The sequence below is a fragment of the Accipiter gentilis genome, chromosome 25, assembly GCF_929443795.1.
Source record: "Accipiter gentilis chromosome 25, bAccGen1.1, whole genome shotgun sequence".
NCBI classification, from domain to species: domain Eukaryota; kingdom Metazoa; phylum Chordata; class Aves; order Accipitriformes; family Accipitridae; genus Astur; species Astur gentilis.
In genome coordinates, this window is record NC_064904.1 from 17,000,056 (window position 1) to 17,017,765 (window position 17,710).

At 37.5% G+C, this 17,710-nt stretch overlaps 1 protein-coding gene across 1 annotated transcript in view; it reads right to left on the bottom strand.

Annotated features, from left to right (window-relative positions):
* LRRC9 (leucine rich repeat containing 9) overlaps positions 1-17,710 on the bottom strand; it is a 55,661-nt gene that overhangs the window by 20,909 nt on the left and 17,042 nt on the right. Inside the window, 11 exon segments of the mRNA XM_049828314.1 lie at positions 427-545; positions 2,858-3,040; positions 4,481-4,602; positions 5,942-6,007; positions 6,009-6,133; positions 7,951-7,975; positions 8,193-8,260; positions 9,636-9,776; positions 10,351-10,517; positions 10,520-10,562; positions 16,631-16,670. Coding sequence (XP_049684271.1) covers positions 427-545; positions 2,858-3,040; positions 4,481-4,602; positions 5,942-6,007; positions 6,009-6,133; positions 7,951-7,975; positions 8,193-8,260; positions 9,636-9,776; positions 10,351-10,517; positions 10,520-10,562; positions 16,631-16,670 — 1,099 coding nt within the window.

Here is a 17,710-nt window from a genome sequence, read left to right on the forward strand (position 1 = left end):
GGCTGAAGAAACCAATGAGCAAATCTCTTCCACAGGCAGTAAATACAGGTGCTGCAGCTGCTACTGTGGAGACTTCCAAACTAGCCCTGCATCAGTCTCCACAAACTCTAGTGGGAGACACTAGCGAGAAGTGGTGAGAAGAGACAAAATGCAACAAAAAGAGAAAGGGTAAGGAAAGGACAAGAAGATGATGAGAAAAAGCGGAAAGTACTAATCATGCCTTTGCCACAGATGGCATAAAGATGTGAAGAATGAAGCAGAGGTAACACAAAGACGTATAATGAGAACAGAGGAGGAAAACAAAAGAAAGATGAATAGAAAAATGATGAAAGGAGAAAGGAAAAGAAAGCAGCACTTTTCTTCCTGCTCTCTTCTGTGCTATCCTTTACTAAAGAACAGCATTCTTCTTTCCACAATGCAGCATACCATATGCACTTCCAGACCCTGGAAACCACCCTCCAGCATTTGTAGCAGCTGCTTTTCCTTAACTGGCAATTCAGGGTTGCATACATAAGAGAGACATTCCATCTTTTCTTGTTAAGAAACTATGAAGAGAAGAAATAGGGAAAGACTCCATGTTTTCATTATGCTGTTGCAAAAGCAGACAAAAGACAAGAATAGACATTCAGACCATACAAAGTTTATATGTTGCACAATATTTACTAGGGACATTTAAGACAAATTCCATAATACTGATGTTCACAATAATCATGAGATCACTTGCAAGACTTCCACCCCCCGCCCCGCTTCTTTATAATCAGTAAGAGTAGTCTCCATGTTCTGTATTACATAAAAAAAAAATAAAAAAATAATAAAAAAATATATTTATTTGCCTCTGGAATCACAAGTCTTGTCTTTGCTGAAGATCCTTAGCATGAAGGTAGCAATACCATGAGAAGAAAGAGAATAGTACAATAAATGTTGACAGCAGATCCAGAACCCCATACAAATACTACAAAACTGTTGATAACTTATTTTCTTCTTGAAATTCTTTTTTATAAGGATGCTATTTCTGGTGATTTACAACACTGCAGTTTGAGTATCAGCAAGTTAGTGCGAGGATTTGATTAATTATTGCTGGACTTCTCTGCCAAAATAAGCATCAGACCATGAGGTTTCAATTTAAGAACAGCATTGTGCTGATAGTTGCTTTTTAGGGAAGATGCAGAAATTCCCTATCACCAACTGGAATGGGGTCTAATATATATGAATGGAGCTGATCTGGCTAATACATACTAGGAGCTAATACAACGAGACAGTTTTTCATACAACCTGGAGGATATCCTACCAGCATGATGCAGAGTGCATTGGGGAGCTTCCTGAAAAGTTTTGTTCTCTTCAGGTAATATGAAAAGAGCTCCCAAAATCATTAGTTCTGCCAATCTGACTTCCCCAAGGGCCAAAAAAAGTGCTGGAAGTGCATAGTTGAATTGTCTGATAAAGATTGTTACTTTGGATAATTTTAGGTAAAGCTATAAGAGTAAGAGTAATTTTGTGTTTCCAACTTTATGTGAAGAATACCAAAGGGTGAACAAATCTGTTTCTTGTTGTATTGGAATGGACTAGATGCTCAATAGTGGTGTTTCAGCTATGGAGGAAAATAACTATTAGCTAAAGGCTTACAGGAAAAAAATTTGAAAGTGGTACAATCCATAAGATCATCTCTGCCCACCTCGGAATGTTTCTTGTGGCTATGCTGTTTCTCAGTCAAACCATACCCCGGCCCCCAAAACTATGAAGCAAACAAAAAAACCCCCCACCCTAAAAAAAGCCCCCCAAACATGCTGAGCCATGTTATGCTATTAACTGAAATACTGTATCTCAGAATGGGTATGCTCTGAATCCCAGGGAATTTGTTTTGATCTTAGCAGCTAAAATGTCCTGAGCTGAGAGGGTACCTGCTGTCTCTCAGGCAGATAAGATTTTGCTTTCAAGATTGAAAAGGTCTTCCAGCTCCCTTCAAGCTCTCAGCTCTGATTTCTACACACAGAAATCACAAATACAGTTATATGTATAAAATAAACTTTCACATACATATAGTAAATGCACATAAAAGATGAAAAGCACTGTATAAACTATACTAAAATCATAACAATACAGTCACACATATCAAGTCAGCAAACTGCTCAGTATGCAGAGAAAGAAATGGATTCAACAGGAGTTCTCTCTCATAGCTAGAAGTGGGCAACTGGGTGTCCTAAGACCATTCATTGCTCCACTGCTGACACAGTTCTACAACCTGCTTTGGGCAGATGTTTCCCAGTGCTTATGACAAAGATCATGGCTGCATCACAAGTCTCAACCTGATTCTTGGAAGGCAGTGAAATAAATAAGTACAATCACACAAATTTCAAAGTTGAGACTTACCCACAAAAACTTGGGACTTATCTGCATGGACACAAATCTGCCTTGTGACTGTCCTGACATATGCATATGCTCTCCTGTGATACAGAAGAAATACGGACGCATATACATCTGGGTGGGTTTTGTTTTGTTTCTGCATTGTTAATCTACCACTGCTTTCCACTTTCAGAAATATGGCCACGCATAACTATTTAGTCTGTTTGCACAACCATTAGGAATACATGAGGTAAGACCCAGATTCTAACAGCAAAAATCTGAATCAGTTCTCGTGCCTGGTATTTTCTACCAAGCTACAGACCTCTGAAGTCCAAGAGCCAGTCATTGAAACACCAAGCATAGGGACTTTGGGGAACTTCAAGCCACCTCTATCTGGGTAAAACTTCTTAATAATCCTAAATTATTTGATGATTTGCAAAATGTTTCTCTTCTATAATCACAAAGTTAACTGTTCACAGGACAGCGCTACACTAAACAGCTCTTAAAACTCAGGCACTAACTCTGCTACACTGAAAACTTCTTTTTTACAGATATATTTGAAACTCCTCCTTTAATTTCAGCATCAGAATTTGATTGTGCACTCTACAGATGTGATTTATTTTCATTCCCATGATACTGTATGCTCTGAAGTCCCAGGTACAGAATAGTGATTGAATTATATAATAACAAGAACTAAACCTGTGTGCAGAAATGCACAGAGGAGAGGACTAAAATAATAATATTTCCTTCTTGTTTTGCACTGAATTTTTCAGTGCTATCCACATGATTTTCTTCTGTTTCCTATTCAGAAGAAAGAATCACAAGCAATACCTCTAGCCTGTTTCATTTCATTGTAACTTTGTTCTCTCAAGTGGAGACAAATAAATTCACCTTATTTTATGCAAATGCTCCATTCAAAGCATCAAATATCAATATCCAATCACATGTGATCCATTGTGTTCCTTTTCTCTATTTGCACTGTCATATTTAAAATCTGTTTAAATCCTTCTTCACTATGCAAATAAGCAGTTCCACTATAGTAAGCACAATTATGCATAGAGTGAGCATGGTTTGCAAGAACCTACAATAGCTTCTACAGTCAAACTTGAGAAAGAGGAGGCAGCCCACTGGCCAGCCAGGAACCTGGGGGCAGAAGCTCACCTATTTCTTGTGGTACACAGGTCAAATAACTCAAAAGTATGTGGCCGTTTTCTCTGTGTCTGACTAAGAAGACAATAAACTCCCATACTTCCATCTGGTACTGGTAAGTTGCCTTAAAGATTATGGGATAATCAGACACCTTAGAAAGAGAACCAACCTAGAAATGCAGTAGGTTCTCCAGTTCTTAATTTGATGGAAGCTTTTCTTAAAAAAGAAGATGCAACAGTCAAAATCCTTACTGCAACTAATAAAAATATTACTCTTTCTCAAAAAGATTTTGTGCTAAGATTATTCATTCAAAAACCTTTGGTTTGGCTTTCATCCCCACAAGAGTAATTTATTAATTTATCCTTGCCAAAACAAAAAGATCCTTGGCTTGAGAAAGTGGCATTAAAAGTAACCAGAATGCTATTTATAAACAACCTCAAACGGAACCTGCAGGTACAGAACTACCTGCAGCTCTAACAAACGTCCCTGAACACAAAAAGAAGGCATACCTGAGGTGGACAAGCTTGGAGTACTCAAGCAGAAAACAGTCCTTGAAATACTGCCAGTCTAAATTTGAATCTCCCCTCAACTGAGCGTCAAGGTTATTCATACAAAGATTATGTAAGCAACTTCTAATGCTTCTTTACAAATACAGCTGTGTAGAAACTTAGAATAATCATTATCACTGTTGTTAAAAAGCAATTAGATAGCTTGCGTATTCTTTTACCTTCCTTTTTTAAAATCCAGGCCTTCATAAATAGGTAATAAAAAAATAAAGGCAACAAAAAAATCCATCTTTGTGGGCTCAAAGCTTCAGCCTAGTATACCACCAAGAGAAGAAGAGAGTATTTCCTTTCTTGTCAGCTATCTGCAAATGGAGTCTGTGGAGCACTGATGCTTCAAAATACTCCAGATCCTTGTAATAAATTTGTTTTGTAAAAATTATTAACTTGGAATCATAAGAAACAGGTTCTAGTTTGAAGTATCTCTAAAAGAATATTTGATAAACCTTCTTCAAAGTGAATGTTTCCCACTGTTTCCAATTCCATCAACAAGAATTGTACTACCAAATTAAAACTTTTCTTCATTTCCACTTGGAAATCTTGTAAAATTCTGCCTGGAACAACACAACAGGACAAATTAACAGAACTTTGATTTTTTAAAAAACAAGAAATTTAGACAAATTATTACAGAAAGACTTTTTTTTTTTTTTTTTTTTAAAACCAAAAGACTACAACTGTGGATATACTGATCCTTATATGTGGATATACTGGTCCTATACTGATCCATAACACCAAGCTTCATCCACTTCATCCTCAGTGTTGCTCTGTAATCATTAACTTAAGGGAATCACCTCTTCAAATAAGAGAAGGTCTTAGTTTGCTATTTAGTATTCATAATGATGTCAGTCCAAACTGCAGCACTAACAAAACCATGCTGGACTTGAGTGCAATGTGAGGCACCGGCATGAAATCAGTGGCAAGTAACAGCAACAAATTTCCCAGTATGTTTAAATTCTCCCACACCTCCACCAGTTGTTTCTTCCTCGAGATGATTGACAGTCTTTCCCTCTCTTTATTAACAAGTTTTAACACAGTACTACTTCAGTATGCTATTTCTACTTAAACGCAGAATCTAAATGATTTGATTCTTTTGGGGCCTGATGCACTACAGACTCTTTGTACTACACTTGTAGCTAAGGACAGTGTTCATTGGTCTAAGACCCAAACCAAAGCAAGAACTGGCCAGATGAGTGGCATGCCTTAGTTGTCCTGCAGAACATCAGAGAGAGAAGAGACAGCTTTCTACGCATCAGAAAAGAGCCATCTAATTCTCCCTTCATAAAAATTCTGTGGAATGAGCTTCAGATCCATGCTGGCATCCAATACTAGGTCTATGGCATCACTGATATCCTGCGCATGCCCTATTACAAAGGTTTCTTTGTGTGGAGACTTTGTGCTGGCCATTGACTATAGAGTGACTTTGACTCATGAAGTCCTAAGCCAGAATCAAGAATGACAAGAAAAAGAAGCCATTAAAATCACATTGGAAATACAGGAGGAAAAATACTCTAACAAACAGAAACAAAAAAACCCCCACAGCACTTTGCTGGATCTCTACTGTTTAAAGGCCCAGAAAACTTTTCCAAGCACTGGTCCAATATAACTACTCATCCCAGCTATTTTTGTTCAATCCTTTTCCTATTTACTAGATCACCAATAATGGGAATGGCAGCATCTGCCTGCTAGAAGCTGGCCTGGTTCCAATAATTCAGACCACGCAAGAGCCGAGAGCTGCCACTTTAATGATATTTGCAATACTCCTAGTTTGGACCTTATAAAAAATGTATTTGAGACAGGCTTCAATTCCTGCCATTAATCTCCTACCCACCAGCCACCATCATACCCTGAAAATATCAGAATACCGTTCTTCTACAATTCACTAAACATACTAATTCAGTTTTCTGTTCTGGAGTGTTATTCTTTCCTCCAGTGCATTTATTTTTTGTAAGAATGCCAAGACACGTATTTTCTGTATCTTCATTATCATGAACTGAATTTTCAGTTTCCAGATTCTTACTCTTTAGAGATTTATTACTTGATGTTTTACCCAACATTTGCAGCTTGGCCAATTCATTTTCCAGCTGATAAAAAGATCCCATTAGGATTCAGAAGCAAGAGGTTATGTTAAAGTATGGCAAGAAAATTATCTTATTTATGTTTCCTCAAAAGAGAAGTCCTCTAGATGTGTACTAAAAAGCATACCTGAAAACATCAAACCAGAAAATTATTTTAATAAATTCAAACTCTTGATTGTCAATAGAAAAAGCTGAATTACTTGGCCAAAGGGACAGCTCTGCTCTGAGCAACTGCACAAACTCTTCTGTTGTATACTGGCTTATATCCCAGTCCTATTCATATCATTTAGACCATTGTTTCACCCAGGCAGAACCGACCCCTCAGTGTGACTTCATTATGATGCAAGTCTCAGCAATGAAAAGAGAGTTAGAGGGTACAATTAAAATGGAAATGCAGATTTTCTTCAGACACCTAAGGGTAGGGAACATTTCTCTCCCCATGTGTGATCACTGTGTGGCATAATTACTCTCTGCTTTGTGAAAGCAAAACTTTTTTTGCATTCTTTTTAAAGAGGTAAATCTTCAGGATCAATGAAGCTGCTATACAGCTGAGATTAGGTAAAGCAGGAGAATAAACTACTCATTCCTTTTGAATAACAAGCAAGGATTTGGCTCTCAAGTATAAAACTTCCAAAAAACTATTCTTAAAGAAAGCAATTTAGCTCACTCTGCCTACACGCCCCGATGTGAATATTATTGAAAATATTCATATATGCCCTAACTATAGGCACTTCTGACAAAGAGATGTCTGCTTCCTGATCTACATATGGCAAGCAAAGGAGGAAGATATGACCATAAAGGCATGAGCCTGCATTGGCAGAGTCCTTGGTGTGTGCACCCTTGACCAAAAGAATCTGTTGACTCTTGATCAAAGTACTTTTAAGGGGTCCTATTTACATAACCAGCAATATTTTTTCAGTTATATTTGTACAGACATATGTGCAAAGAGCTCACTCAAAGTGCATTGAAGACGTACTAGGAATGTTTACAAACTGCTGTACAGAAAATCTGTGACACAGATCTTTTCATTATTGAATAACTGCAGTTGCACTGATGCAACTACAGTCCGATTCTGATCCATTATGTTGCTTATACTGTTCTTAAAGGAAGGGGAACAGACCAATCAGTTGGAAATCAGAAAAAAAACCAAAACAGTAACTCAAGAGCTGGGTGAGAAAGAGCTTTCTAATCTGCAAAACAGAGACCTTTCAGAAATGTTTGTAGTATCAGCTAGAATAGGCAATAACCATAATAATCTGGGAACTCAGCAGGAAGGTCCTCTGCAAACACCTGTACTGGATGAATAAAAGAAGCAACCTGAAACACAGTTTACCACATTAGGTCTGTATCTTATCTAGTCCACTGTTCTGGACTGTATTTCTAAGGCTTCTTTCTTGGTGCAGTTCAGCTTAAGAGCCCATTGGTCAAAGTGCTTACCTAAGGCTTGAGACACCAAATTCAAATATTTAGGAACATGGCAGAACTGAAAACTGGAAATGGATCCCCTGCAACACATTAAGTGTCCTAGAAACTTGACTGTTGATTATTCTGAAGAATAATTAACACAATGACATCATACATGTAATATATTATTTTCTATTTCCACCCAAAGTGGAGGGATAGCACATGGAAGGTCTTTTTATTACAGATAAAGATAAACCAAGAAAAATTAATAGATTCTCTAGCATCTATTCAGATATGCAGGCATGATTTACATTTCCATTTTATAACCAGATAGGCTTGATTTAGATTTAAACTAAATGCCCTTTATACTAAAGGCAGTGAAAAAGAAAAATAAATATATGCACAAATCCCACTGATACCAATTTTCTGTCATCTTTGACATGGCTACAGCAATGGAAAGGAGTTTGGAGTAAACAAAGATGAGCCCTAGGGAGTTTTGACACAGACTTTGGGATGATCAGGGCTGTGTATATTGGATATGACTCTGAACCATGCAAGTTCGTAGGAAATTTTTATCAGAATGAGAGAAAGATTAAACCATGTACATAAATCCTTGGTAGTAATCAGAATGCTCATGCTAGAAATGCCAGACTGGTATCACCTTCCTATTTTTTCTATTAAGTTTCCAGCAATGTTGACCTTCTGCAAATTCTGCAGAGTATGTAAGCCCTGTGAATATTTTAAACAATACAGTTTTAATCTAATATAGCACTGCAAATGCTGAAGAGCCTGTAGGCTAAGAGGCAGATCATTCAAATGTAAAAACAAATTTGACTGGAGTCTAAACAATGTTGGCCTCTGTTGTAAACTATAGCTTTCTTTTGACATGGAAAGAGAGAATGCATTTTGCCGAAAGGGAATTAGCTTGGAAAGCCTTTGTAAATGATACTGCAATGAAAATAAACTTAGTCCCCCAGCCTTAGCTTCACAGCTGTGCATGAGAAACCTAACAGATCATGCCCCATGTCATGAGTACTCATTAGCTTTTGGCTGCAGCCCATGTCTTGGCCTTGGGATATCATGAGAGCTAAATCACTGATGTCAATCATTTCTCTCCATGATGACACTGCAGTTCTTTACAGTGAGATGCCACTAGTGTTTGTAGTGGCTTTGCTAATAATAATTTCTGGAAACAGTCTACTGCCTTTACATTTGTACTTTGTCAGCTGTAATTTCTCAGTCTTCCTTTTCCTTCCCTATCATCATGCCCAGCTTTGATTTCTCTCTCCTCTCTTTTATGGCTTTGAAGGTTCACAGTGATCTGGTTTCATTCATGCCTATCAGCATCTCCTTCTGCTCTAACTACTTTTATCTTGGTTTCATTATCTCCCTCTGCCTGTTTTTTCATGTACTCTCCCAAGGGAAGGTGGACTGAGCTGCAGCACTTCTGTCTCCCTGTTAGGGTGCGATGACTCAGGTAATTCAGAAAGCTACATGGTCTTTTGCTAGAAATGGACATCTACAAATTTCTTCTTCCTTTACATGCCAAACTGCTAATCACAGAGTTCTTGCTGGTTCTGGACTAGCCCCCAACTCAAAGATTAACATGAAGAGTACTAATTTGGGGGGGAAAGGGTAGAAACCAATTTCTCATAGGAGCTACTTTGATATATGATAGCATGAGAAAAGGCCAGGATAAAACTTCTCCTGAACAGGAGTTAATCTCTCCAAGTTAAAAAAAAAATAAAAAAATCCAAACACTAAAATAAAATTAAATGGCAAGCCTTTTACATAATACTGAAGTGTAGACAAAAATCTGCAGTTATAAGAAAACTAAAAAAATCTTTTCCCTATCCAGAATCTCTGAGGTCTTCAAAAATGAGTGATTTAGCTAACTCTGCATATGCATGAAACCTTGACAGCTAATCAGTTCTAAATAATATTTCAGCCTTACTTCTTATAAATGGAAGTTTAAAATTGTCCTTTCTGTTGTTCAATAATCTAAAAGTTAGCCCTCCTTATTAGACATATATATATATCATACTATTAAAATACCATACATTAGACAAATTAGAAGAAATCATAATAAGGACACCAGACTCACCTCTATATTCTTGATCAGGTTATTATTCAACCAAAGTACATTCAGCTTTGTTAGGGCTTCCCGATTTTCAGTTCTGGAAATTTCATTGCAATAAAGATAAAGCTTTTGCAAATTTACACATTTTTGTAGACCATCTATTTTCTGCAATGGGAGGTATTACTTTGCGGTACTGAACAACAATATGTCACTCTTTTTTTTGTCAAGGTGCTATTAACTTGTACAGAAAATTGTTAGGTAGTTCCAAATAATTTGAGACCACATGCTCTATGCAGAATTCTAGTGATTTAGAAAGCTTTTCAATTAAGCCAACAAAGAAAAAATAGTAGCAGCTACAACAGTTCATGATAAATGATTATGTGTTTTTAAATACAGTATTATTTTCATTAAAATGTCTTCATTCTAACCAGTTTCCTGGAAAAGGTTTCAATTTAATTATTCTAGTTTTAAAAAATAGTGTTTCTAATGAGAGAGAAAAAAATTCAACAATAGGTTCTAAATTACAAAAAACTGTAATATGTAACAGACGTAATTTGATCCATATCTAAAATGGGATTTTTAGATACTTAAGTAAAGAAGTGCCAGATCATGACTCCTTCGAATAGTGCCTTCTTCCTTGAACAGATGAATGGAGTGTTTGTGTAAGAATATGATAACGATTGTAAGGGCGTGGAAATTGGCTAAACTTGGCTAGAAAAAAACCTTGTAGTTAACCTACCACTAAACAGCATTCAGCAATCCACAGCTCTTTGAGCAAGATTTCTAGGTCTGAAATCTTTTGAATGCTTTGTCCAATGAGAATGAGAGTAGTTAAATTTGGGAAATATTTAATGCCTATGATTTTGGGATAACCTGTGAAAAACATCTCCAGTGCTGCTGTTTTTATCCCTCTTGATCAATGTCTTCATAAGACAATCCATTACATGTGTACTGGAAAACAAATGCAACTATTAGTCACTTCATATCCATGCTGTAAAAAACATATTACATAATTTTCAATTCTGCTAATTCTAATGAAGATTAAAACCTGGAAATTTGTAACCTTCTCTATAAGCTAGTATATGTATGTGTATATGTATACACACACACACATACATATATATATATATGTATATATGAGGAAAGACGGTGTGCTTTATCAGTCTTGTAGTTTTCCACTTCTGGAGTGGTTGTATCAAGCAAATGTAATAATAAAAGCTTTTAGCCAGGAAAAAATTAAAAGTTTACATGGAATTTCATTATGGGTGAGATTCAGCTTAAGACACGAAGCAGTATGTATCCACAAGTGTGCCTCTTGCCTAAGCTCTCATGTTAGTCAAGAGATTTAACCAATATAGCCAAAGGATTCTGGAAAGCCATTCCAGATGATCAGACAGGAGGTGTTTATGTTACACTATATTGACTTATTCTATAGGCTTCCCTGACTATATTGACTAAGGATAGCATTCAGAATATCTGTTGCAATTTCAGAGACCTTAAAGTATCCTGCAGCAGCTGTTCCATTATCCTCCTAGAGACGTGTGGTGTCTTAGTTACCTGGAGGCAAGTAAAATGGCACTAGACAGCTGTATCTATGCAGATGAATCCTATCCTTGGTTTCCACTGACTGTAATAAGAGCCAAGAACTGAAATGCATATGTAGACAACTACCTGTAGACACCTAATTGAAGGTGTCTTAAACTGGAGTGGGTTTCTATTTTAAAATTCTAACCAGTTCAAAGTAGACAAAATTTCCACTATCTTAGTTAATCACCCAATTCTGCTCACAACTATCCATTGTCTACAAAAATGCAGGACTAAGTCAAAACTACAAGATTTATTTTGATCAAATTTATATGACAAGCTTATTTCTGTTTCTACATAAGAATAATTCTGCAGGGCATTTCACAAGAAAAAAAGTAGGGAATTGTACCTTAAAAGTAGTTTACTCTGAAGATACTCTCTTGAGAGATTCTCATTTCTGCATCCTAACTACTAACATTGTTTTCAGAGTTCTGAAATATTCAGATCACCACAAACTGTTATTAATGCATGCCCTATATCACCTTTGGGGTATTCCAGAATGGAGACAACCCTGTCTCTAGAGATGGTCTCTCCAGAGGAGCAAAAATAATTGTATATTCTAGCAAGGATATTGATATTTATAGAAGTACTGAGAGGAGAGGAAAAAAAAAAAAAATTAAAACCAAACCCAAATTAGTAGCTTCTCAGTGCCATAATTATTTCCACAAGATTCTGGTTTTGGTTATCACTTGCATCATCTCTTGAGCTCTCTGCAGTGACTATTATTTCTTAGTATCTTCTTAGAAAAAGTACAGTAATATTATCAGCTGTGTAGCCATCCACAGAATTTATAAGTCACAGGATTTCCAAGAAGTTTGGATAGGAGATCTAAATTCCTAATGGACTGAGTTCCAGAATCTGTATTTCTAATGGAATCACAATGGAGATTACAACAGAATAAAGCTGAAATTGCCTGGAATACTTTATTACTTTTTAAATTAACTTTTTTAGATTCTAAAGGCACAGAAAGTAGTATAGTATAAGCTATTCTGACCACCTTCATAAGGAAGGAGGAGGAATTGCACCCACTTATCCTTGTATTGGACTCAGTAAATGGTATTTGCACAAAGACATAGTAAAAAAGAACCAGTCAGAGCTCATAATTCACCAAAAACCTCAACAAAAGCCCCTCTGCATGTATGTAAAAATATACCAGAATATAATGGAGAGTATAAAACCTCTGCTACAATTTTTTAAGTAATAACACAGCTGCTACAATTCTTCTTTAGAATTATCAAACACTTATTAGTAATGAGTATTGCAGCAGCTTTTTCTTTTTTTTCCTTTTGAAAGCACTTTCACGGTATATTAACCACAGTATGCACAAACTACACCCTTAATATACCACATCCCCACTGCTTTTGAATTTCTGCCACAGTATTTAACGACACACAGCCCCTCTAGCAAGTAATTTAGGACAGGAAACGAAAAATATATTTTTCCATTTACAACAGCTAAGGAAATTACATTAGACCTGAATTAGATTTGGGTGGATGCCCGCTCCTCTGGGCTCCGTAGGGGAGCTCAGGGAATTGTTCTACCTCGCCTAGAAGGGACATGGCTTTGCCAGCATCTCTTCTGGATCACTGCCTCCACAGAGAGCTTCCATAGAATACATTCCCACAGAGTAATGCCACGGATTTGCCCGCTGCGGCCTAGTCGAGGCCTCAAGCCTGAGGCTGGGTTGAACCCTCAGGACGGGCCACCAACTCCAGCTGTGTATGGGAGACCCCCCTCGCCCCGCCCACCAGTGGGCTGAGAGCCAACCAGAGGCGAGTGCGTGATGCACTGACCCGCCCTCACGGGTCAGGTGGGGCAGAGCAGCGGCCAATCGGAGGCATGTGTGTGAGGGGGGTCAGTTCTTGTGAGCAGGGACTGCCGCCATGGCGGTTACCTCAGTGAGAGGCGCCTGCAAGGCCAGGGGGTATTGACACGTGCCAGAGGGCTCAGCACCAGTAAGCCCAGTGAAATGGGCCAGTGGAAACTGGGTCCTTGCAATCCGCAGCTGCGCTAGGCCAACGGCCTGACAGCAACACACTAGAGACCTTCTCCATCCCTTTTCCGGGCACCTGGCCCAGTGCTGGTGCTTAATTTAAGCTGCAGTGACGTTTCCTCTTGCCCTGTCAGTGTGTGGGGTGGTGGAGTGTAGCTGGTAAGCTGGTTTGTGAAATGTCAAAAAAAGAGGGTTAGAGAGTTTTATTCTGGCTTGTGTATCTCCCTCGGTCAGGGAAGTTGTCATGTCTATGCAGCAGTTTATCTTCAGGAGGCAATGTAAACCGACTGTGCCAAACTGCAGCACAGAAGCTTGCTGTGGCTTAGCTTAAATCAATTAGAAATGTAAGTGTGAGATAAAATAGGCCATTCTTAAACCAAAAGGACTCTGTTCATTGAGCCATTTGCACTGGATTAATTTTATCAATTTAAGAACAATTATAATTAAAGCACTATATATTTTGGTTGTTTTTTTTTTTTTGCATGCAGTAAGAACCAGCCAACCATTTTCCAGTGGTAGAATTACTCAGCAGAAAATTGGATCCTCACTGAAACAAATATCACCAAAGATGCCTGATTTGTGAGTAAGGAAGTTACATTTATTGAAAATTACAAATATTTCTGTTAAAGTCTTTGTATTAATGTTTCTTAACATTTTTAATGATAAGGGAGAAAATTGCTCAAGCAGCTTCTGCAGATCTACCGAGGCGGATCAACCTGTCTGTAGCTCGTTACTTGCACTGCTTTTTCTTGTCACTAGATGTCACTCCAAGTCCACATAAGGCAGACGGCTTCCGTTTATTCCCACATTGTAAAAGATGTTCTGGCTTGGTTTTAGACTTCCTTAACCATAGGTGCTACATTTCACTTACCCAAAGGCAAAAATACATATATACCACTTCTTTTAGCAGAAGCCTGTAACAAAGTCTATGAGTCCAAATATGGTCTCCTGAACTAACATATTGTAACAAGTACGTAATGAAACATTTTGAAATTAAAAAGTGGATGTTAATGCTCTGAAAATGTGCACACTTTCTAATTCAAGGAAAAAAAAAACCCAAACAATCATCTGCTCTGACCCTTCTCCAGGGAAATTTTTATGTAATTTTGCTTAAGGGGAGTATGTTCTGTTCCCTTTACACCAGATCCTGCAAGGAAGAGGGTCTCCTTTAGCAAATTACTCATTTTCTTTCCTTTCCTTTCTCATTGACAAAGAATCTTAGGATCAGCCTTCTCAGTAAATTAGTTGGGGCAGCTAGGCCAACGGATACCATTTTGTGATCTGTCTAATATTTCTTTAAACAGTAATTGAATGAATAAGCATTAAAACTGGACATTGCATCTAAATTCAGATATTCATCGGTACTATCCATAGCAAAATGCAACTGCTTTTGTTTCTGAGCGTGTAATGGAATGACTCATTATTGGCAGTGAGGAAAGCTAAATGCTCTAATTTGGGTATAGGGATTTCTGTTTGACTGGAAAGCACTCCTCTCTTACCAGAAGGGAATTATTGTAAAAATCAACATTATTGTGCACCACTTTTAGTCCTTTCTAGGTGACTGAATCATCTCAGAGTGACCTGCTCTGGCAGCCTAAAATCTGTGTGCGTAATATTCCTAATCTCTTCAATTGCAGCAAACGTGCAGGGCAACATTACAATATTAGTCATTAACTCAGCTCATTAAGAGCTAGCTAATGTTACTGCTAGATAATCTTGTGGTGGTTTATAAAGCAGTTAAAATGTATATTCGCATGTACAATATTTTAAAAATGTCTGGCAGTAGTTGCTACATTTCTCTTTTAATGTAAAGGATTTTCAAACCTCAGTCTGAATTAATCATTTGTAGTGTGTTATCTCTCACCTTCTGCTGTGGCACATTCTGCTCTAATTCTGCTAAATCCTTTTACTATAATTTGAAATAATTTCATAGTATAGTCAAAGCAACTGTTTAAGTGCTGGTGGTGCTTTGCTGCTGTATATTTACTTTTGGAATTGTCCTTGTAGTTTTGCTGATTACTGTAGAAACTTTTGAAACTGATGTTCATCAGATTCTCATGGATCACTGTGCCTCATAGGCATGTGTTTCTGCCTCCACCTTTTACTGATGTTGGTATTTGGTTTCACTGGCATTGCTAAACAGTCATCATTGTATTTGTTCGTAGAAGGGTCTTCATCCTTAAAAAAACACTATTTGTAATCTATGTGCAGCTTTTTGTCTGCTTCTGCTTTGTATCACTGGAATATTTCTGACTTCCACTGGGCCATTTATTAGCCAAAGTGTTTCTGGTATCATCTCTGCAAGTGAGTGCATATTTAGATGAAATGTCAGATTAAATGGCAAGAAACGGTCATGATAGACCTCATGTAAATGTTTAAGAGAGATTATATTTTAGAATCTAGGCTCTGTATGCCTTAGCGTTAATAAAACTGTAAGCACTTTAGCTAGCTTTTAGTATCAGGTAAGATATATGAGATAGTTTGGGGGCTGTTTTTTTTAATAATTTTAGCAGTATAAATACTTTGATGTGATACATGGCTATGTCTTTTAAAGTATTTAAAATAATAGATTTCCCATTAAGCACCTAGGAAATATCACCCCTTCAGCTGTGATTGCAAGCAGTTAGGTTATCAGGATAAGCATGGACGGTAGTTGGAAACATGATCTAGTTATATTGATGTCTCCACTTAATGCAGAGTCCTCACTCCCACTGAGATCAAGAAAAATAGTGCTGAGACAAGACTGAGGAAGGCTTGTAGGGTTTGGCCCAGCAGTGATGATGCATTAAGTGTGTTCACAAGAGTCCCATGAACCATGAGCACAAATGTGGGAAGAAGTGCACTTGCTTGCTTTTGGCGCTGCCAAAAATAGATGTTATTTTGGGAGCATTCTGGTATGTATCCCAAACTAGTTACAGCTTGACCAGTAAGATCAAATGGAATAAAAGTTTGTTGTCTCAGGTATGTCACTAACAACAGACATTCATCACAGACAATCCAGAATCATGACTTTAAATGCATATGCATTAGTGTTTTATCTAAAATAACTCCTGACTCTCTGAGCTCTGGGTGGGAAAGGCCATTTCCCAGTGGCTCTGGCTGCATCGTCATGCCACAGAGTGTATGATGCAGAATGAATGTCAGTGCTGTGGGCCTCTGCTCTCTCTGCAGCTAACCTGATTTTACAGACAACCGTTCACGATTTTTCTAAAGTAAATGAACTAGACAGAAGTATATAGATGAATATGTATGTCTGTGCTTTGTATTTTGCATGTTTTTAGATCATCTGAATTACTGTATTTTCTTGTTGCTTTGGATGACAGGCCATAAAGACTGAGGAGTGAATTCAGATGGGCACTGGGCATCTATATGAAATCCCCTGTGGAAAAGGGCAAGCTGCTTCTTATATATCAGTCAATAACATGTAGGAAGACAGACTTACCTCGGATGGCTTGCTCTTGGGGATAGCTGTTGAAAGTCTCCTGTAAGGAGATGAAAAAAACAAAACCAAACCAATAAAACTTCATTATTGCTTCTAAAAACAGTAGGTAAGACATTACTTACAGAATGTTTTATTATTGCAGTAACTTCTTCAGTCAGCCCTGGACCGGATGTCATGCTAACAGACAGAAATGAGCTCAGCATTGATCTATAAATTAGCAGTTGCCTAGTGACTCATGATCTTGGCACACTCTCTTTGTGCAAACAAAAAATAGCACTATGCAGTAATGGGTACATGCCAATTTTTTGTCAGGGTCACTGTCCCAGAGCTTATAGCAATTTTTGACATAAATTTTGACAGGGAGAGTAACTTGAAAATGGAAAATGTCAATGAAAGCAGGGAATTGTTCAGAAGCCATCAGCTAGGTACCTGCAAAGGAATGTTACTATAAACACACTGCAAGGAAAAAAAAACCACACACAAAAAATATGGTCTGAAATATATAAAAATAAGCAATGTAGCATAAAATAGAATTTGCAGGGCATATATTAAATGCATTATAAATTGGTTTAAAAGCAGATCTCAAAATGGGAAAAAATAATTTTAATGATTATGGATCAATTTAATGAAGCTATCTAATAATTTTATTGTCCATCCAAATGGTAACATAAGTCTCTGCCAGTTAAATCTGCAGATGACAGGCTTGCTGAGTAGTAAGTAATGAAGTTACACGTATAAAGTTATTTGAATCACCTAATTAAATGGTGACAGTTAAGCAATATGCACTTCAATACAGCTAAAAGCAAGCTGATACACTGAGTGTATATGGACTACAGCTGCAGGGTAAGAAACCTTATCTTGAAATGCTCTGACTCAGGAGAGGGACATAGGCTTATCCATAGCAAACTACATCAGCCTGAGCTCCTACTGTTGTGCTCTAGTTGAACTGACCAACATGATCTATGGGTTTATCAAGTAGATGAACACAGAGAGTAAGACAGAGAAGGGATTTTTTTTCTTTTGTATGCAGCACTGATGAACCAGCTCCTGTAATGGTGTGTTCATTTAATGTGCCTTCAC